A 24,010-nucleotide genomic window follows, 5' to 3' on the forward strand; every position below is an offset into this window, starting at 1 on the left:
TCTATAAAAATAATTTTGAAGCACATTCCCAACGTCATCTACTAGTCGTTTTTTAATATAGTATCAAATCAAAAGAATTTCACTCTGAAATCTTGTTACACTATACATATTTTGTATAATAATAATATTTTTCTTATAAATTAATTATTATTATTTAATAGCAGTCTTTTTTTTTAATGTTTGAAATATTTATTTTTCTTATTGATTCTAATTTTTATCCATTATCGCCAGGTGGTGGAAATTTCTTAAAATGTTTTTTATCCTTTTATTTTTGGGTAAATTATAAATTACATGTACAATGGATACTGTACAGCCTATGTTTAGTTTATGTGAAATAATGGACTAGCATATAACGTAATTGTAAGCGTAGAAAGAGAAAATAAAATAATACAAAACGAGTAAACAGGGCAATACCATTCCGCGCCTACATGATTTGATTTTCGGAATTAATAATTCAAATGGGCAGAAGTCGTCTTGGGGTCACGGAGGCGGGGGCCGCGAAAAATAGATAATAAAATGTATTGAAATGGCTGCGGGCCGGATTATCCGGTTGAAAGTCAATGAATATTTGATTTCAATTTTTTTTCCCGACGTCGCCGTAAAGTATTCACGCCATACCTAATTTGATTTTCGCCATTCCGGTCGTTCGCCGGGGCAGTTTGCATTCATATTCAGACAGAATATGCGTTTGGGTTGCCTCTAGCTCGACTCTGATACAAATAAACAGGGGATATTTTTACATTACTTGCCGGGATAACCCGACCCAACTGATTACGTTTTGGGGATAATAACCAGCGCCAATATTAGAGACGCACTTCGAATCTCCTTCTTTTTCTAAACGCCCATTTATTATTTCCTATAAATTTTATCGGGTTCTATATATATTTTTTAGTTTTTTTCAAATTGTTGCTTTAAAAGGTTTGTGTATTTTATAATAATTAATAAGACGCGTTGGAAGTAGACGTATTTTTAAGGATTTGTAGTACCATAAACGTTTTATTTATATATCTAATATTAAAGTGATTATTTAAAATTATTTTATCTGGCATTATAATTCTATAATGCCAGAACAAAAACAAAGTTGGTCGAAATTGTCATATCATTTTTGTTACTGTTAATAGAATGGTATGACAAGATATTTTATTTCTTTGTTTTTCTAATTACGAAGTGAGGGACCTCCAATATCATCCAAACGACACGCAAAGGGCGTGAAACTTGAAGTTGGGATAAGATATTCTATATCTTACAGCGCTCATAACAATGTCGGATTTCCCTTGTCCCTTAATGAAATAAGATTCGTTTTTGCGAACTTGCATAAATGACAGCACAACGATATTTCACCGAGCTTGAATATTTGGGTCAACCTGTTTTTGTGTAATGGGGATAACAAAAGTAAATTTAACATTATATTTGGTGTAACTGCTACAAGGGAACCTTCGTTGGCAACAAAAGATGGGCGCCCTTGATACGACTTCGTGGATTTTAATTAAAATCTTACGCGTTGTGCGGGTAATGAAGGCAACTGATTCTACAATATACAACTCTGTGATTGTAGTATTTTGACGCACAATTTGTTAACAAGAAAAATTATTATCCCCACTCATTATAATAAAAATGTATTTACATTTTTATGATTAACAGTATATCATATTTTTAAGAGTACGAAAAGTAAGTAAAAAATATTATGAAACGGGAGGCCAAATTTACGGCAACTTTTTGACTGTATCTCGTACCCAAGAGCGAGAAATCTTTACAAAGAAACCATATATTTTATTCTGGCGTCGATTTGTTATTTATTAGTCGGGAATAGTCGTAACACGAGGGAGAGAATACAATAATATCGAAACGGTGAACCTATTTAGAGACGACTCTGCCTCGAAACTCCGTTTCGCTTCGATACTCCGGATCTGTGATGCAACCATTTTTACTAGAGCCTCGATGCCTGTTCTATTCTTTTAGTAACTCTCAATAAAAAAGATCATTCGATAGGCTAGACGTTTCTTCTTATGATGGGCGTGATCTAGCGACGGTCGGCGCCTGTATTTATTCGTTGCTAGTTAACTAGCATCGACTTTGCGGCAAAGACGACCAGTGAAATGAGGCGGATCGTGCACAAAAGTGATATTGTTATTTCCTCATGAGACATGCAAACGAGGAAGTTTGGAAGAAAACAAGGTGACAAAAAGCCGCCCGTGCGTGTCCCTTCCAACGAGTTACGAGCGGCTTCGTAATAATATTTATGTTATTGCTGAACGAATTTATTTCCATTTTTTTATTCAACAGACAGCTTGCGATATTACTGCCGGATTTGGATACACGATATCTAGTTCTACTTCCTATAAATGATGCCAATTTTATACCATAGTACGTAAGTACTACCTATAGAATAACATTTTCGTATGTATAAGCGACTTACCTCTGTGCCTATTGGTTTGTTTGTCGAACATTAACATGGCGTCCTCGATCTGCAACAAAAAAACATAAAATAAAGTTCAAATCCTTAAAAAGATCCGTGAGGAAAAATAGCGAAAAACAAGGGGTCGTGCGCGATTTGAGCCCCGCCCCAGCAATAAAACACTCGCGGGCTGTAATAACGAATAAGCACCGGTACAGAGTAAACCACACGCTGCAAATAAACTTTGATAAGCGGGGCGAGCAGGTAATAACGTATTCATAGAGAAATAAATGGAAAGTCGGCGGTTAGGACACGAACAATACACGCGAACGGAGATGCGCTGTCACCGCCTGTGTGTGGACCCGGGTGCCACCGAATTCGGCTCATTGTTACGATTTTAAATCTCCCCGCTCGCAAAGGCAATACATTCTTTATTGTACGAAATTGCGTTCTAAAATTCATACCGCAAACGTGCCACATTTCTCCAAATATACACGTGAAATCATAATTAAAAAAGTCGGATTAAACTTTCAGCTGAGCGCGTGAGATGTTGAATACCCTCAGGATGTGGCGCCGGTGCCCTTCACGCGGACTGTTTGTAAAAAGCGGGCAAGTTTAGTATGACAATTCGGCCCGAGGGTTTTGTCTGGCCGGAGTCGCTAGGCAGCGGCCGCCTCTCCCCGGGGCGACATTACGGGGGGCCTGTTACAACGTACTCCCGATGATCGATGTCGAATACCCGTAACAGGTGACCTTTTGCTGAATTATTCTTACCTGTAGAAATGTTTGTTTAGAGGTGATTTGTTTAACCGGGAATTGCGATGCCTTTGTTTGGACAACCATGACGGGATAACCCCTTTTTTGCGGTGAAAAAAAATTTAATACTGACAGTGGGTAACTTTTGCCGCGTTTGGATCGTTTTTAAAATTTTGAAAATCAAAATCAAAATTCTTTTGTTTCAAGTAGGTTTAGTTTATAAGCACTTTTGAAACGTCCAGTTTGACTATTAGTAAAGACTCTATCACCGGTACGGAAGGCAGGTTTCTGCCTTACACTATACATTACAAAATATAAAAAAAAATATATAAATATATATCAAATTCGACCAGTAGTTCCTGAGATTAGCGCGTTCAATCAATCAAACAAACAAACAAACTGTTCAGCTTTATAATATTAGTATAGATTTCGATTATTTTATCCTCTATTACAAAGCTCGGCAGAATTACTTATGTTAATGAAATTGATTTGAGACTTCGTGAATAATATCGTAAAATTGATAAAGAAGGCAATTTGCTAATTAAAGTATAGATTCTACGAAAACCTTCTGGCCTGATGAAAATTAATTGTAATTTATATATACAATGTAGTAGGTATTTCATTACCGTAGTTGATCTTCGAGAATTTGATGATAATCACTTTCCTAAATCAACACTGGTGTCTCAAAATCAATAGCTTGCTTAGGGATTGTTTTCATTAATTAAATTGGGCGATTTATATTGCTTTGTTATTAGAATAATAGACAATAATATTTGAATTTGCTTAAATGTAACTTTGTAAGAGCAAAAAAAAAACTTTTCATTACTTTTTTATTTTCTTCTTCTTTTATTCTTAAATTGATTTTTTTAGTTCAATACGTAGTTGCTAGCTGATTAAAATAAAAAAAATAACTAATTCAAAGAATTTATTTCTTTTTACAGTAACAGTAAATATTCAGTACAAGAGAAATGAGATCGATTTAAAAAGGTAGGTATTACTTCAATATTTTGTAACATTTTAAGTCGAATCAGGAATTATAACACTGTACTATACTCGTACTGCGGTCTGTAACAAAGTTTTTGCCTGTACAAACTCGAAGGACGTTTTTTGTGTACTTTTTCATAACTGATTGGCAGAGACAGGGTCTGGCATTGACCGGGGCTAATCCCCTGAGTAATGTTACAGCAAAACCAAAGTTTGGCCGGGTGATCAATGTTAACTCCCCCGGGCAACATTAGAAACTGCCGGTTTTGATTTTCCGATGTTTTATTTATATTGGGCGATAGACAATGGCTTCGTCCATATAGGTTAATGCCCAAAGAATAACCACGCTGGGCATGCAGGTTGGTCATTCGCTGCTGCCCGACACCGGCCAGTGCCATTTATAAAAAATCCAGCTGGTTGAGAATGGTTATACCGCCATTAGTCGGTCGCCAGAACCTCGTTGATCAATCTGTAGGGTGATTGAGTAGGCTTGGTGGGTGCTTTGTCCCGTAGGAGGGTTTTTATTAATACAGTATTTTATTAATATTATTTTAAATTAAAAATTGACAAATAAATAAATGAGAGAAAACATTTTACTTTATAATATAAAAATATTGTTATATACAAAACGTATTTTAATTTTTAAACAAAACTGTACAGAATAAAGTTGTTTATTTTGGCAGCACACGAGTGAGTTCGCGCCTTGTTACGCTGTTTACAACGCGCATTATTTTCACTTCAACTTAAGCACTTTAGCGAGTTTATATTTAATCTAAGCTTTTGTTTAGTGTCGCGTCTACATTCTGCTTTATGGCAAAGTTATGAGCGACGTATGTAAGTTAAAGTGGACCGCAGTATATTATTTGTACCGTCTGATGTTGCTGATATTGTATTTTATGCAATAAAGCTGCTCCCTTAGCGGCTGTCCCTTGTTGGCTACTGAACTATATACAATACTAACCAACGATAATAATGGTTTAATATTAAACTGATATGAGTAAATTGTAAAAAAATATAACATTTTTTAAATTAGAAAATTCTCTAAAATTGGTTAATGTAAACGTAAAAATAGAAGTTATTTTTGCATTTATAATATTAGCACAAATTATATTATAGTAAAAAAAGTTTTGGAAAATGATTTAAAAAATTTTATTTCATAAATACAGCTGAAGCGCCACCGTGCGGGTTAAATTTTGTACCAAATTATACAACATTTATAAAGGTGAAGGTTTGGTGGAGTTATTCACCAAGCCAACTAGGCACCTTAGTTTATAATGTCACTCGGTTTTCTGATATGGTTTGTAAAAAAAATAAACAGAAAATATTATTTTAATGAAAGGTATTATAAATAAATGTTACGGTACTAATTATTTTAATATACGCAGGTGCTTAGTTGCCTAGGTGGAGTTATATGTGAAGCTAAGAGTTTTAAAATCTATTTAAATTTACAAAATACCCAGGTTGGTCGCAGTTAAGTGTCAGCTTTACTCGAGAAGTCACGTAGCCACAAGTGTGGTCAGTAACAAGTGGTTCCCTAATACGAACATTTATGTACCCACCGCGGTACGGTCAGTCTAATTCGCCTTTTAATATTCGGGCAATGTGTGGAATTCTCTAGAACTTTGCTAATTCCACTCTTGCTGAAATATTCTTCATAGCTACTCGGATGAGTGAGCGAAATTGGAGACAATACACAGTGTGTACGCCCGGAATTTTTATGACTTTGCAGCCATCAGGGTGAAACAAGTTTTCACTTATTATTTACAGCGTCATAATTCATATCCTTTTTTTTCAGTCTAAGATGGAAGCGGGCTAACTTGTTAGGAGGAGGATGAAAATCCACACTCCTTTCGGTTTCTACACGACATCGTATCGGAACGCTAAATCGCTTGGCGGTACGTCTTTGTCGGTAGGGTGGTAACTACCCACGGCCGAAGCCTCCCACCAGCCAGACCTGGACAAATTAAGAAAACCTCAATCAGCCCAGCCGGGGATCGAACCCAGGACCTCCATCTTGTAAGTCCACTGCGCCACGGAGGCAGTCAGGATCCTTTGTAAAATATAATTAAATTTCACTACCATGTAATCTATACCTACTACTATTATAAAATTTATATGTATATAAAATTGATTTTTCATTTATTCGTTTGAATTGAGTAGGCTCTGAATCTACTAGACCGATTTGAGAGATTTTTTTAAACATTATAATCTAAACATTACCTGTTACCTATTAGAATCCCTGACGGAATAGGCTATATTTTTCTCAGTAATCCCACCGAAATGGGAACTACGTGGGTGAGTGGGTGAAACCGCGGGACGATATTAGTCTTATATCTTAATTGTCCTGGAAGTTAGCATGACATAAAATTATTTCAAAACAACAGAGTTTTAGAAGTGCATTTGCTGCGTTTGAATATCTAAAAACTAGTTATGCTAACGGTACGGTAGCAATATTATGATAATGGATTTTTAATCGCACCCTAAATACTAAATACAAATCACAAGGATTTACAAAACACATTGAAAGGAGTCTTAAATCAGATTGTAGTAAAAATATTTTTGAAAAGGATCCCATTTCTGTGACTAATAAGCATCAAATTGTATAAACAAGAATACGGTTTATTAAGTACGATTGACTACGGAACCCTAAACCTTCTGCAAGAGTACAGTGTAAACGCAAATCCAGAATAATTGCGTAAAAAAGAAAGCGTATAATACAAATTAATACAGCCGTGTCTAGAAACTATAGGAGCGTAGTGAATCTCGTAAACGGTAAAAGAGAAAAATTAAGGTTTAGAGATACCGAGTTACACTTAAACGTGCCTACGTCGCAAATTAATGAGACAGGTACCTCTGGGGAGTCGGCTGGCGTCTCCCCTTAAATAAAATACCTAATAATAGGACGACTGCTTAGTAGCAATGGGCGACATTAGAGGGAATTGTTACAAGTGCGTTTATTGATATAGCTCTTTTGGAGCCTTTTACACACAAAATGGGAACTAAAATAATATTATTTATTTAATCACTTCGTCTATTTGAAAATATAGGTGTTGCGGATAAAAATCTTTTCATATCAATGAATTTGAGACTACTTATACGTAATTAAATGAAAAATTGTGTAAAAGTTACACGAAAAATCATTTAATAGTTTAAAAAGAATAAAAATCAAGTATGTGAGTTAATTCAAATATTAAAGTACATACATACATTCCACTAAGACTTTTATAATTTTACCAAAATGTTCGTAACAAGCATTCTAAAATCCTAAAGTATAAATTTTACTTTAATAATAACAATATTATAAGAATTTATTTCTTCATTGCAATAACAATTCTTTCGCGATAAAAACTGTTATTTATTGATTCAAGTTTGTGTGTGAATTTTTATAAGTCCTCGTGAAAGTCGATTTGTTGAGTTTTGCTCGATTACTGCGAAGTCACTAGGGAAATACATCGAAAGCGAAAAGCAGAGACTGCATTTTTCGAGAAATATAGCGCACTGGAGATATTTTAGATAAAATTTCAACTTGTGAAATGCTTTACTAATACAAAACCAATCGTGAAGGTTTCAAAACAGTTTCCGCTACCACGTCTACAGTATTGTATGCGCTTGATTTACTGCCAAGTGCCGATAAGGATTACAGTCTACAGAAACAAAATGAAATAGTATTATGAAAATATCTTGCGACTTGGTCGCTAACTATGGGCCTTAGTCACTGAGATAGCTCAGTCAGGAAGCTGAAGTGGCAATGGACAGGCCCCATAGTACGAAGAGCTGAGGGACGTTGAGGTACTGAGGGAGGTTCGTCTGAACGTCATGCCTGAATAGCATGGATTGGGCATGCTATTCAGGCATGACGTCCAGACGAATGCTCTCACATACGTCCGGACGTTATGCGTGGGCCGCGATAGTTATGCACAAAAGCAGCTAAGGATACGACCGGTCGTAACGTTGTATATTGTGCGGTTTGGGTCGAGGTACTCATCAAATTATGAAAAGCATCGATGGGTATGTCGAATTATTATGTCAATTATATTTCTGGTTGTGTTACGATATTTTGTAGAGTTATCTAATATAATACATTTGGATGGATGGCTGTTAGTAAATTACACTGGAAGGACTGAAAAAATCTGATCTGATTATTTAACCAATCTAAGTTAAAAGTTATTCTTTACTTAGTAAAAATTAGTAAGTACATCAGCCTTTGTCATTATCATCAGACGATGGACGTCCATTTCTGGCCGTAAGCCTTTTGTAGGAACTATTAACACCACAGTTTTAGAGCAGGCATCTCCATCTTAGCCTTCCTAAACTTGATAGTATGTATTTTACAAGTTATGTTCGTTTGTGTATAGTAGATACATACATCTGTACATGAAAACAACAAGCTATCGCGGACAAGCACACAACAATTGTTGAATTACGAGCATTACATTCGGCAGCACGATCCATCAAAGCAAGCATGCAATATCGCTATTTGTGAACCCAGCATTTGTCAGTACTATCTGCACAATCACTACGTTTGGTTTGTTTGTCCGTTCGCAAGTCTATGCGGCAACGTACTTCGCAGGGTTGACTCTGCAACCTTTTTAATAATGGTATTTTTAACGTAAAATATTTACATGAGGCAAATCTTCTGTTGAATGTTAAATACAGGACGTTGTTGTCTATCTATACTAATATTATAAAGCTAAAGAGTTTGTTTGCTTGAACGTGACAATCTCAGGAACTGCTGGTCCGATATAAAAAAATCTATCAGTTTTTTTAAATTTGTGAAAAACTAAATTTCACGCGGAAGTAGTTGCGGGCGTCCGCTAGTATTTAATATGTCTCTTTAATCCATATTAAATAAATTATTAAATTCCATAAATTAATAATGTCGTATTGGTCTATAACTATAACGTAAAGAAAAAACCTCTAAAGTGCTAGCCCTGTCCGTGACGCATTGGTTTGCAAACATTCCGCGTTCACGCTTGCTCCACTATGCCGTTGATACTGTTTGTCGCCATTCCCTAGAGCCTAATTAAACGTATTTAATGCATAACCGAATTAGGTCAATACCGATTATAATCTTAGTACTTTATGATTTATGAAACCTTTCAATTTTCTCAGAAAGTTAGACTAACCGATAAAGCTCTATATAACTAAATATTTATCAAGAATTCAGATAGTGTTTTAAAATAATTCGTTAGAGCTAAGTCCTCCACTTTAGCACTTTGGGTTCGCAGACTTAGGTCGAAATCTAATGCTTGACAATCATTTCCCACTAATGTTATTATGTTACCATTTTGAGAAATCTGTACTTACAATAAATCTGTAGAGAGGTCAATACTGTACAAGAAATATATTTCCAAAATAACTATCATGGGGTGATTAGTGATCGATACTGATGCCAAAAATGCAATCAGTAAAAACAAACAAACAAAAACTTCTTTTTAACGAAACTATTCTTCACACTCCTGGGTAGGTAGGGGTAGGGTAGGGGTAGGGTAGGGGTAGGGTAGGGGTAGGGTAGGGGTAGGGTAGGGGTAGGGTAGGGGTAGGGTAGGGGTAGAGTAGGGGTAGGGTTGAGTCCCTACTCATCCCATGTATGGATGGATGGATGTATGGATGGTAGGATAGCTGTAAAATGGGAGTAGGGTGGGGTAGTAGTAGGGTTTCACGCGGACGTAGTCGCGGGCGTCCGCTAGTAGTAAATATTGTTATGTATTTGCATTGTATTATACGTTGAATCTTTGCAGCACGGTGAGTCTACTTCAGATCCCTTTTCCTTACAAAAAGAGAAAAAAGCCGCCAATATAATAAGCCGGGATTGAAGTATCTATTTTTTGACAAGACTTTTTTGTGTATATACACAGTAATCGAAAAATCTTATGCAAGTAAACAATGCGTTTAATTATTGCAATTGCTCATCGTGCCAAACTATAACTGTCAGGTAGTTTCTAGAAATTCTCTAACAATGCGATTATTTTCTCACTTTGGTCGCTGTAGTGGTTACTTTGGCAGTTCGGACGTAACCCATTCGTAATGGTCAGCTTTGCGTCCATCAAACACAAACTATTTCTGGAAGAATGCGTCTTGTCTTTAGTTGCCATGAATATATTTATGTTGAGTTTAGAGGAGTAACTGTATTGATAATATTTATGTTCGCTATCATTATCATCAATATCAAAGTAATCAGCCAAATTTAATAGCCGATTTCTAGTCTTCTCAAAGAAATTCGCTGTTTTTATGCAAGCTAAATGTATATTTTCATTCTGTAACGATTACCAGAAGATGGGAATGCTCAATATCGATCGCTCTACTTGCACTCCTAGGCACGGGTATGAAATACCATTTTTACATCTGTCATGAGAATTTGAGCTGAAAATTTATTAGAAGAAAGAAGTAATTGCCTACCTTACTCTTACCTCTCTTACCCCGTGAACGGTAATCACATATGCTAACCATTGAATCAACGAGATAGGTAGTGTACGCATCAGCTACGCTATTCTGTAACGATTTTTTTTGTAACTCGGAAGTACGAGTTTCAAATTCACCTCTCTGTTTAACACGATACTATAGAATGAGAAAGATAGCGGTGAATTCAAAACTCGCACTTGCAAGTTATACAAAACATCGTTAGAGAATAGCCGTGCTGGTTTATTTAATAAATTATATAAACCAGCACGGCTATTTTCTTTACCTATACGTATTATAACAATGTAAATACTTTAAAAGCTTAAACCAACTGAATTAATTATAAATTTCCTCGTATATTGTCTGACAATGTAGAATTAGAATACCAAAAGTGTCTTTATGGCTACACAACAGAATTAACTTGTATATTCAACTCTTAATCCGGCTTCCACTTCGCAAAAAACTTCTTGCTGTGTTTCAGACATGTTTGTCGGAGAGAGTTTTAAGCCCTTTGACGGAGGTACATGAAATCGGACAAGGGATGCTTCTTGCAAACCCGCAGCGATAAAGCTTTGGAATAGCGGTTTACAAATAGGTTTAGCGGTTGGCAAGTTTTTAATTGAATAACTTGCTATTTGAAATGCAGAATACATTACCGTAATTATTATTGTTGTTAACGTGGAACGGAATATTTGAATCTCAATATCTGTACTGCATTTGCAAATGTTTGTAATAGATTAAGAAGTTAGCCAAAATCAAAATTTGTTTGTTCATTAAAAACTGATGTATGTCCATTATACTTTTTTATTAATTCGATTATTGAATTTATAATTTTTTTTTTTTAAACTGTTATTTTTTTGTTTTCCTTTGCAAGAAAAGAATGTGTTAAACAGCCTTGTTTTTTTTTGAAATTGCAAGATACAATTTATTCAAAAATTATAAGTATATAGAAGGTTTGTTTGTGTGTAATTTTCAATTTTCTTAAGTAAACCAAGATAAAATGATGATCTTATTGACTTTCAAGTTTCAAAAAATCTCATCACGTAAATGTTTAAGAGAAAAGACAAAAATTTATTGAACAATAAAATAATAGCCTAGAATAAAAATCCGCAAGTCCTTCCGAGAATGTCTATCCCTAAATAAAAGAAACTCCCATTTGTGGGATACGCGTGGACACACAACATTATACATCCAAATTGAATTACGGCCTTACTTTCGGCAAGTCAGTCGAAAGTGGGAGAAAACTCAATAAAAACGAATCAGAATAAGGAGACTTCGGGAAATGGTATAAAGAAAAGTTTTAATTTGTTTAAATATTTCCGCGGGAGGAAGTTCCCCCGGTGGCTTGAATTCTATTGCCGGCAAGTCGCCTGAGGCGGCCTAATGGGACGAGCCACCTGGTCTTAAAGGTGACATAACAATTAACTCAAAGAACAAAATATTAGTTGAGCTAATAGAACCACTCAGATACAGTCCGCCCTCTGCCCTTCATAAACAACACCCCTTCCTGAGGACAGACTGTACAATTTTGTCGTATTTACGTAATGATTCTCAGGAGAACTCTCGGGTAAGGATAGCAGCATTTTATCCCTCTGTTTTTATAGGCGAATTGATTGGGCACCGGCCGGAATAATATCGGAATAGGATTAGTTTTCTTTGTAAGTTCGTGAGGAGCGTGAACTCGTTCGGCCTTTATTAAGTTCTAAATAATATAAGTTTCGTATATCTACTTTGCTAGCTAAAACATATATACCTATAACATATCATTGTACGAATCGATAGCTACAGATCTCACTACTATGTGAAAAGGGAAGCAATAAAATAACTTATACGAGTACTAGTAATGTTCTGATTTTGCTTTACGTAATTATTCAAAGGAAATGGTCCATTTCAGGTCCACCCTTCTACCCAGTATCATTAAAATTTAAAAAATACAAGGATTTAATGATAAATATTTATTTATGATAAATCTAAATAAGTGAATAAAGTTTTTGAGTTATATCAAGATGGCCTCCATAAAGCAACTATGACATGACAATTGACAGCAAACGTCAAATCGACTACTGCATTGAAAACGTCATCAATCCGCCATTATTACCCATATGAGTGTTGCATTTCTTGGGAGAGAACGAATATTATTTCGAAAGAATTAAAGTAAATTCGTAGATTTGTATAATCAAAAATATTTTTTTTTTTTATTTCCGCTAGGGTAAAATGACTGATCCTGGGCTCCATACAATTTTGGAACATCTCCTTTATCTGCCAATGTCATATTTTAAATATGTCATTGCCAGCTAAATTTTATTAGACAAAATCAAAGCTAATATTTATATATACTTGCTATTTAAGTATTGTTTTACTAGTACTGGTAAGTTTTAGATTGCTTTTATGTCCAATACAAAATTTCGAATCCAAAATATTTAAATACGTATTGAAATTTAAATTTTCTTTCCTTTAATTCAAAATTCTCTAAAAAGATAATTTTAATTTTCCTTTCGCAGAATTTAAATCGTTCAACAGAATCCAAACGAAATCACGCTCAAAGGGCCTTGTGTATACTGTTCAAATCTTATCAACAATTACGAGTGTCTTGAACCGTGAAGGATCGATGAATAAAATATGAAAGAAGTTTAAGCAAAGCCGAAAACGTTTTCCCTATTTGAATAATCACTTTAACAAACAAAACTCGGAATCCACTTCATTACTTATTAACCTGTGCTTGACAACGAGACATGTTAAAATCATTGGGGACGAGGAAATTATCTTGTATGAAATGTTGTAACTATGTATTTGCCTCGACTATGATGGATACAGTAGTTTGGTGCCCCATACTAAGTTCCAAGAAAAGCGTTAATATTCTTCTAAATGTTATAGTTTTCAATATTTAAGGCACTAGAACTTTATTTGAGTGCCCAACAACCGCGGTCAGGGCTCCAGAGTAAGAATCACTCAATCTGTTTATCCAGCAATAAAATAAAGCGAAAGCTTCTGAAGGTGTTAGTCGAAGCATTTTTATTTATATAATGTTTACCAAAAATTTTTGCTAACCAATGTGTTAAACCAACTGCTTGATTTTACTGTGTACTGTGTGTATATTATAAAATATCGGTTAAGTGATTTCCCACCGCATCGAAGAAAATAACTTACTACCAATGCCTGTTGAGAACATGACAATGAAAACAATGAAGGCATTCTTAAAAAACGCAGTAGTATACGATTGACTAGTAATTTAAATTCAAACACAAGTTACGTCAAATTTATTCTCAGCACCCTTGCTCTACAACTAAGCGTAAATGTACCTACTAGATAGGGATAATACCTACACATAATTTGTACTAGAACTCGGTTCTAGTACAAATTATGTGTAGGTATTATCAGTTATTAGTCGGTTTCGGTGAAAATTTTATTTTGAATATTTAAATACTTTGCGAAAAAATGTATATAAAATATTGCAGAGATGAAATCATAACGAAATGATAGCTAGTAAATTGAAGAGTTAATAAAAATGTATATATTGCTATCAAAGAGTTTAATGTTTTGATGGGTCGCCGCCACGTGACCCGAATAAACTTATCACCGAAAGTGAGCCCATCGTTTTTAATGATTAGAGCATTTCGCAAAGTTTGTACCACTTAAAACTTGGGACCTGGCTTGAACTGTGGCCCGATGTTAATTACCAACTTTTTAAAAACTGCAATTCATAATAGACAGCGCGGGTGAAAGATGAATGATGTGTTGGGTTTTTCATTACACTTTTTCGCCGAAGTTTCGTGAAAATGTACGAACAAAAACAACTTGAATTTGACAGCTGGCTTGTATAAAACATGCAAAGGGGTTCGGCCCTCCGTGGATATTGTGCGCTGTTGAAAGAGACGAATCATCTAGATTGTCTATTCATTTATTTACTTCCTATTACTTTATTTTGGTAGACTTCGTTGACTCTTCTGACACGTTCTAGGAGGTTCTATATTATTTGTCAAGTACAATTAAGGATTTTCTAAATTTATTTGAAGAAATAAGCGTTCCAGTAAATTGTTACGTGAAAACCAGACAGAGTACCTTTAAGTTAATTGATCAATCAAACAATCAAAAAATAATAATTTGCAAGAATATTGACAAAATAATAGGCTTTTTAAATTACTACTCTTGTGTATTTTAATAGAGCAAATCATTTTGCATTAGTTAAATATACAAGCGCTAGTTTCGTCAACGTAAAAGAAAACAATCTGGTATCCATACCACATAAACCTCCACATGAACAAAAAATATAAATACATCATTTCTAAACTATGGGACGTTTTATCTATGGTCATATTTACCCAGAACGTACTTCGCAAATTGGGTAATCAAGATAAAAAATCCATGAAACGTCCCATTCTATCAATTTACTCATTTACTTTAGTATACCTAACCGATTTATAAGATTGATTCGTGTTTTCAATACGAGTACGATGAAACTCTAGATAGAGCGGTCATTAATAAAGTGAAACGGAAATCGAATGTATAGTGAAATTCAGTGCAGTGCTAAATTGGCTCAGGTGGTAAACGTTCCGGCCAATATGTTTTGCTATTCGATATTGAGATAAATGAAATAGCCCGCAAAATACCTCAAGTGGAAGTGATATTGCAATTAACACAAAATTATATGAACGACACCTAATAAAATATTAATTATATCATTGTTTACAATATTATGATGTAATTTGTTTAGCCTGTTCTTCAAATTGTAGTGTAGAGGCATTAAAAAATGTGCCGGACAAGACTTTATCCGAGCGAGGACTTCTAATGTATTCAAGTTAAAATAGTGTCGTGGGTCTTCTTCTTCTAATTCTCCTTTACTGAAGGTCAGCGGTCAGCTTTTTAAACGTCCCCCAGTTTCTGTCTCTTCCTAGGCGGAAAAGAACTCCGTCTGTCTTTATGCTAGTCCACTCTCTAATGTTACGTAGTCAAGTCATCTCCCTTCTTTCTATTCGTCTTTTCCCTGTGATCTTTCCCATTATGATGGTCTGCGGCAAGCGGTATATGTTATGGACGAGCTATATTTTTTACGTATAAGCATCGCAATTTCCAAAAGGCTTCAAAATGCGTCAAAGTCCTCTATCAATGTTTTGAATTCTTTGACCTTGACGACCCTTAGCTTGTTACTATCGAAAGATTTTTTAAAATTCGATAATTTTTAGTGAAATCTTAAATACAATGTGAAAATATTTAGGGTTAAATCAAATATCAAAGCAAAGTCTCCGCACAGAAATTCCATATTGCGGTCTAAGTTTAAACAAACCAACACAAGAAACCTCACTGAAGACATAACAATGTTACCAAGTTGAGAACACCCCTTTTCATTGAAAATTATTCATTCGTCATCTGATTTCGTGAATTTTGCGACTGACGCGCTTCATCTTAGGCACTTATCATGAATAGAGTTGACATCCATTGTGATATTTTATTATTACTCTATGAAATGCAACGGGCCGCGAGATATTGTTAAATCCTTACAATGGAGAAACTGTCTTCTTTGGGTCGAGAGCGGAAAAGTTGAACAAAGATGTTAGCTTCAAAAGTGACAAAGAATCTATAATATTATATGCGGTACACATTTTAGTATTGCTCGTTACTTATTTCTAAAGGCTAGTTTAATTTAATAAAGTCACTTAAAAACCTTTTTCACTTTATTTAATTAATAGTTCATTTAGGTGACACTGCCAAACTCTTTTGTACCTTCAACGATTAACGATGCAAGCATAAATTATACATACATTATCTTTCCCGATGCATAACTATGAAATATATAGTATACTTACTTTGTTTACTCATTTAATTCTGCTAAAGTTAAAAAACTTGATAACATTCACCTCGAGTTAGAATTGAATTCATAATATAAACAGACCCTCGTAAAATAAGTAGGCGTAATACTGTTACATCCTTGAAGCCCATATTTTTTTGTATAACAATATAAGTTTGTTGCAAAAGAAATATAAAATTTAAGAATCGAATCGGGAGCCTCCTTGTTTATTGACGTCGATAAAAAATTGTATTAGCTTTGAATTTGCCAAGTTTCGTGGGATATAAATGAGTATTGTCAAAAGTTCAGATATTGAATATCGAGCAAGAGCAAGTTAGGTGTTCGATTTATTATTTCAGAGAGGGGATGCTGGGTGCATCTTGGAAGTGCGGTCGCCAGCGCGTGCCTGCATACCGCTAGCGCTACTTCACTTCCAATCTGCATATAAATCGGGTATCCATAATGACGTCGCTATCGCAAGCATCCCGAAATTCGTTCAAAATCCGATAAGCCCTGCCCGTGAAGGCCCTAATCCACAGAAGTTTGGATGACCCCGATAGAAGATAGACCTACCGTCTTCTATTATGTAAATTATCAGCCACATGAAAGTTTTGGACGGCCACTGTGGCCGCTAAGTTTGCGGCCAAAAGTTATGATATTGATCTATGTTATCTTTTGAAGGATCAGGTAACGTAGTTGCATAGAACGTCTTTGGTTAAACAACTTTTGACAAGTTTCGGAATTATTTGCTTTCACTTGTTCGTGTTCATTGTAGTGAATGATGTGTACAGTTACCTGTTTGAAATAATATTATCTCAAACTTATACGCACCGCTAACTCTTGTAACATGAGCATTGAAAATGGCAGGCGACCTGTTCAGAAGACAATTTGTACATGTAAATAACTTGGTAGTTTTCGTCAGTAGCAATGCTCTTAATTATGAAGCTCTACTACAAGGCTTATTTTATATCGTCAAACATTGTTGCTGTTTTTTTCAATAGTTTAAGTTTTCCGAGGAATCAATAGGCAAATGAGGCTTAGATGCGATATGATAGAATATGATAGAAGTTGTTAGCGTATTGTAAGACAAGCATTTACTCTGGATGTTTTGCAAAGTTTTTTTCATAGGTGTTGCCACTTAATAGAAGATGAATTATTAGCTTGTTTTCTTTTTGTTTGAAAAAAAAAATGTTTACGAGTACTTACAAGTCCTTTAAAAAGCGTTTGTTAAATATTTATATTGTCTACGAAGGAATCTTCTAGAAAATTTTGGAGTAGACAAACTTTGTTATTTTCATAAGGCACGGGCCTTGCCCTGACCCAGTTCCTTTTAATCCATCGCTTACCTATAAGGTTTTATTGGCAATGGCCCATTACGACCTACATTATCAACATCATCATCCGATTTTACTATTTCCAGTCACGTAATCTACAACGACGTATATAAACCATACGCCCAGCATAGTTCTGTGCCTAAAATAAGGGACTCGATTCAATTTGTATGAATGGGGAAGTGAGAAATATATATTTTCGCAAAACTTTTTCAATAACACTCACGCCGTAACATATCATGTCATTTTACATCCTTCTTGAGCCTTTTTGGTTTTTTTTTTTGCTGTGCCTAGAATCAACTTCTAAGACAAATATGAATAGGGAAATGAATTATATGGAAAGCTCCTTTTGCGTGACGTGTGAGAGATTGCGTCGCTTTGCGTCGACCTCTGAATTTAACCAGTCGCTTGTGAGCCGCGCAAAACTTGCCTCGAGGTTACATTAAGCCGATTGCCGGCGTCAATCAAAAGCCGCCTTTTTGCGCGATACCGTAATATAGGCACAACTCGACCAGATATTTTAGCTAATGTTTTTATTATGGGGCTTTGCGTACAGTAAACCGGTGTTAAATCGAATATAGGGATTTTAGTGACTTGAAACATGAATTTGGGTCTCGTAAATTAGATTATCATGTTTTTCTAGCTACTTATCTTGAATATATTTTATTACTTATTTTTTGTATTATTGTTTATAATATAGTAATGAATTTTATTAAATATAATAATAATAATTTATTTTAATCTATCAGTCTTAAAGTTTTCATATAGTCTATAACATTTAATATAAAAAATATTTCGCAAAAAGTACGGTTTGATTGTATTTCATATACAAGACAAGATGATATGTTTTTACGTCTGTTTTATATGACATTAATTGTATGTAACGGGGAACGACTAAATTCCACTTGTGATACGCGATTACAACTCAACTGCTCAACTAGCAGACTACAGTGGGGGCAGGGTATCCCTGTACCTGTCAAGAGTACCGGTCACGCGCCATTTTGGACACAATTGGGCGAGAGTCACGTTATCAACCTTTTACAGTCTTATTTATTCAAACAGTAAATAATTAAATCCTAATTACATGAAAATCTGATTCTAATATTATAACAATAATAATTAACGTAGTTTTTTCGAAAATAAACGATTATTTGACGTTATGAAATCTCGCATTCTTGCGAATTCGATAAACAGCCGTTCCCTTCCGTTGAATATTGGCAGTCAAGAAAATTATCGCTTGTAATAACTAAGCATTAGAAGATTCATTAAATCTATTGAAGAAATTCTCAGCAGACCCCCAATATAACGAGATGAGGCGGCCCATTTTCCGTCCGGCCTTTGCCGACCTTCGGTCCATCGAGTCGGGTGCCGTAACTGATAAATTAGAAGTCTTAAAACTGGTGGCAGGTGATTCGACACAAATTCCAAGTTCCTGGCCCTTGCCTTGCGAAAGTTTCAACAATTACTTCTACTTGCAATTTATGTCTCGGGGTGCCGATAAAATGGTAGCCTCAGCGCATTCGCTCGCCGATTTCCGATTTTTCACTGGAAAAAAGGTTTGGGTCCATAGCATTTATACCTTTTTAACATTGTACTTTTCGATATGTGACCTATTTGTCGACGCGTGTATCAAATACAGAACAGTGTGTTTGCGCTTTTTCGTGCCATTGTGATAGGGTACACAAAGCCTCAAATTTTCAACAAAAGGTTTTTTTTAGGAAAAAATATAGTATATAATATTTTTTTTACAAAATATTCGTACAGCGTACATGGAAAATAAATCGAAAATTAAAAATTCCTTGCTATTATTAACATATTATTAACAGGTTTTTAGTTTACAAAGAGATTGATCATGTGTTGATTTTCGTTTTATAAGAAAAGCCGTAATTATTATTTTATTGTGCGGTAAAACGTTATGTTAATTTTGGACATGCAGTTTGAAAATAATTAAATATAAAGCTAAATAATTAGGCGATCTGTTGCAAATAAAAACTTCAGTCTAGGTTTAATTCACACTCGTTGCACTATTGCTTTCTACCTGGTTTACTTGAGTTAATAATTATGTCAATAATCTTTTTAACATAAAAAGGGAACCAACTTCAAAGACGTATTTCAGTTATTTTGATTTTAACACAAAATTACTAAACCAATTTAAATGAAAATGAAATGAGACTAAAAAAGGAAGTATAAGAGTATCTTTCAAACAAAAAAACATTTTCAAAATTGGGTAATAAAGGACAAACCTATGAGGTAACAAACATTAAAGAAAAACACACGCATCAAATTGAGAACCTCCTCCTTTTTTATGAAGTCGGTCAAAAAACTATAACTAAAATACAAATATACCGGTTTCAAAATCAAATGTTACATTAGCTATATGTAATAAAAAGAAACAACAAAACTCTAACTTGAGGGTATCACATAGAAAGTCTAATAAAACCATTGATAGCGAAACGAGGCTTGTGCACAAAGTAGAAAGGTAATCAATCCATTTATTGAGAATGAAATAAAAATGGCAACATTGGCGAAATCTCGACACGACGCACTCTATACAAATGTTTCTACAGTGAATAATAGATGAGAAAATAGACCTTCGTTACGACTGCGATAGTCGATTTTAATGTTCTTATTATATTATTTAGAACACGGTAATGTTCCACTTTAACCCCAGAGCGTGTATGGCTTGTGGATTAAAGTTAGGATAGAAACCGTTTAGGCAACTGATACGTGAAGCGATCTCTAATATGGATAAGTACTCAACTGGATTGAACAGCGTTCTAATGAGGCAGTTTGGTCCGCTCCATTTTAGTACTAAAAGCTCCGACAAAACTAGCGAGTAGAACTTAATGTTGGAGATAAGACCATTTGTGTACTAAAAAATATATAGATGTTATTTTTAGAAAATAATATTTTTTATAAAAATTAAATGACAATACGTTAATAATGCGTACGTTAAAAAAAAAAGGCCTGTACCTAAGGGGGTTCCAGCAAAATAAAGATTTTTTTAAATAAATACCATAAAAATAGTTACCCACTAATTTTAAAAAATTAGGTAATTCTCATAAAATTGTATATAAGTACTGGAAATAAAAGCCTTTTTTTTATACGATAATAATATTAATTTTCCAACATAAAAACAACTAGATATAACGCGAAAAAAAAATGTGAACACTTTATATTATCAGTGGGGTAACCCCCCACTGATAATATAAAGTGTTCACATTTTTTTTTTCGCGTTATATCTAGGAGAACAACGTAAAAAATAAAATCATGTTCAAAAAAATTATCTAATTTAATAAGTCAATGTAATTTTTGACATTTGATCTTAGTTTTTGTATGAAAGCGTTGAACCATTACTATAAATGTGCGGGTAGCAAAGAATCGATTCTGGTTTTACAACTACATCCACATCTTTCTCCTAATTGGATTTCATAGTATTTACTTTTGTACAACGCGGCAAAAAAGTATAGCAATCACATTATTCAAAAACATCAGCGAAATTGTTAGACATCCGCATTCAATGGAACGCGTGCTTTTTCAACGGAAATTCCCCGTGATAGGTAAAAAGCGTCGATTTTGTTCTGTGTACGATAAATAAAAACGGGACCCACATTTCGTAGTGTTACTTTATAAGCGAGGCACATCGGGCCGGGCGCTTGCAAATGGTGCGAAACGACAATTTTAAAGCACAACATTGAATATACATATTACGTATCTGGCGTTCGCACGTACGCCGCGATTACTCGCTCTCTGCGAGCAAGTGCGCGCTGCTTTTAACGCATTACCATGAATAATATATGCCCAAATTGAAATGTCGCATTCGTGTCGTTCCAGCTGCCTGTCTGCTCGCCTCTTTCTGTATTCCACTGGTAGATTGCGCTGCCAATGGGCTTTACCTTTTATCGGAAGTGGTAACTTTGTTCTGAGATCTTTACCGTTAGTTTGTAAAACTTTTATCTGAGACACGAATTTCTATTCAAACGTGAAAACGTATTTGATTCATGTTTAAGTTGCTTTAATATTTATGAACCAAGATTTAGACTTCTTTAACATAATTATATTAATATCATTTACAAGACTATAATCTATTGCAAATATTACCTAGTTAATCTGATAATCTGGTCTAACTAAAATATGCTAATAATAAATGAAAGGGTTAATTAAAATGTCGCCTTATCAGTTATGACTTGAAAAACTCAATTTCCGTTTCTTAATAAATACTCGTTAAAACCAAGGAAGGATAATTATTACAAGATCGTAAAATCGTAAATGTATAAGTATAACGTTCATAGAATTGACCTATAATGTTGGAAGTAGACCGCGAGCAACACAAATTATATCCTTAAATATTTACTTTCTGAAGGAAACGGATAAGCGAATAATTGTCGGCAAATTATTACGCACTAATTTCCGAGCCACGTCTTAAATTCCACTAATGGAGTCCTGACTGCGTTGTACAAGGTATTTAGGAAGGTTTATAAATTGGGCATTAAACCTAATCACACGTTCATTATGCGAATTAAGCGAGATTTCCTTACAAACTATTAAAAGGGACCTGCCGACCCTAAGACGCGTAAAAGCGAGGGTCACCTACAGAAATCAAAGCCAGTCTTTATTTATGATCTGGACAAGGCTGCTCTATTTGGCCGAGATAAGTCCCTATAATATGCGTATACATAACCGACTTTATACTCACAGGGCTACGGCCACCTTACTCTATCTTGGGACAAAGATAAGATCTCCATTAGTCGTAGAGCTCATTCATCGTGTGAGTTAGCCGAAGGACAGGATCCGGGTCTATGTAATTACAATTACATACCTAAAGATCACATATGTAATACGTAAAACAAATCTAAAATTAACCTTATAAATTTTTAGGATTTTCAATTCCATTTGTTTAGATTTACACAAAAAAAGATAAATTAAAGCATATTTGGCACTGAAACTTGATAAATCTGTATGCCGAAGCTTTCGTTTCACCCTGCCACTGTACAATTATCAGATACTCTCATAGTTTTAAATTTAAGTTGAGTTCTATGGAGACTAAATTCAATTTAGATCTATCAGACGTTTATAATTTTAAACCACAATCATTTTAGAGAAATGGTCTAATGAGTACGATTTAATAAGCCTTCATGAGACATTAGACAAATATAAATAAACTGCTGAATTAAATAATTAGGTACGTTATAAATGATGCGGAAAGCGTAGATTTTGGAGGCCCCCGTTTAGTTTATCTCGCCACATAAGCCATGGCCTATCTGCCTAATCCATAAAGCACTACAGAGGACAAATAAGTTTGTTTAACGCTCAGAAGTAGGCATTAGCGTCGAGTGTTGTGCTAGTGTGCGGGTCTGTCCGTAATCAGATTAATTAGATGATTTTGCGGGCGTTATTAAAAGTTGAGCCGGCTGGAGCGCGGCTCAGTTACCTCGGCTAAGATACCGAGCTTATTCCCCGTACATACTGCTTAGCGGATATTATACGTGTGCCGGGAGTTCTCTTAAATGTTTTAGTATTTTCGACTGAGGTTGTGAACTCCGTGCCGTTTTGTTTGCGCGCTACAGTGGGCGGCCGGAATAATTCACTTAAGCTTAACTGGGAAAGATAATTAGGATTCTACGTCGGTTGATGCAAAATGAACGCGAAAAACATGGTGGAAGATTTTTTGCGCTCGTCCAGAAATTGAATTTTATATTTGTAGACGAAAATTCTGATGAACACATACTCCCTACGTTTAAACGATGAGAAGGCCCATCATGCTTAGTTAGATACAAGTTGTAAGTGTAAGTGAACTGTAGGTGCATGAATTTACATTTTCGTGTTCCGTTTTCGGTCAGGCATTATCTTGTGAATGGTTCAATGGGCCAACAATATTCAGAGTTCGTGATTTTATTTCAGTGTTCTATTATGCAACGTGTGACAATGTGGGCACAACAGGCAGTGGATAGGTAGGTCTCTTAGCAGTGGATCACGGCCCGCTGGGCATGGAACGCGCGACCGAACACGGCTCGTGTGCTGTCAGTCATAAAACAAAAAAAAAAATCGGTGAAATTCCAGTGGCTAACTCCCTGTTTAGTATTGGAGTGCAACAGAACGTGTGAACTTTAACAGTTAAAGCCGACACTGACAAAAGACTCAATTCAACTGAAAAATAAAACTATTGTACGTAGTGTTACATAAATCCGATATTATTTTCTTTTAAATCCACCAGTAATGCTGCACGGTTCGAATTGAATGGCGTTTTCAGTTTATTTTTTTCAAGTTCCCTCTTCAAAAGCCGGTCAGCGTTCGTCGCGTGTGTTCCTGCCCCGGGGGCGATAATGTGCTGTGCACCAATTCGTCTGGTCCGTTCTTTTGTTA

The 24,010-nt window shown here is 35.1% G+C and overlaps 1 protein-coding gene across 1 annotated transcript in view; it reads right to left on the reverse strand.

The window, feature by feature from the left end:
- LOC112046921 (uncharacterized) overlaps nucleotides 1-24,010 on the reverse strand; it is a gene marked incomplete in the record, with an annotated part of 744,411 nt that overhangs the window by 156,718 nt on the left and 563,683 nt on the right. The window contains 1 exon segment of the mRNA XM_052881817.1: nucleotides 2,417-2,465. Coding sequence (XP_052737777.1) covers nucleotides 2,417-2,465 — 49 coding nt within the window.

Source organism: Bicyclus anynana, chromosome 5, assembly GCF_947172395.1.
Source record: "Bicyclus anynana chromosome 5, ilBicAnyn1.1, whole genome shotgun sequence".
In the NCBI taxonomy this organism is placed as follows: domain Eukaryota; kingdom Metazoa; phylum Arthropoda; class Insecta; order Lepidoptera; family Nymphalidae; genus Bicyclus; species Bicyclus anynana.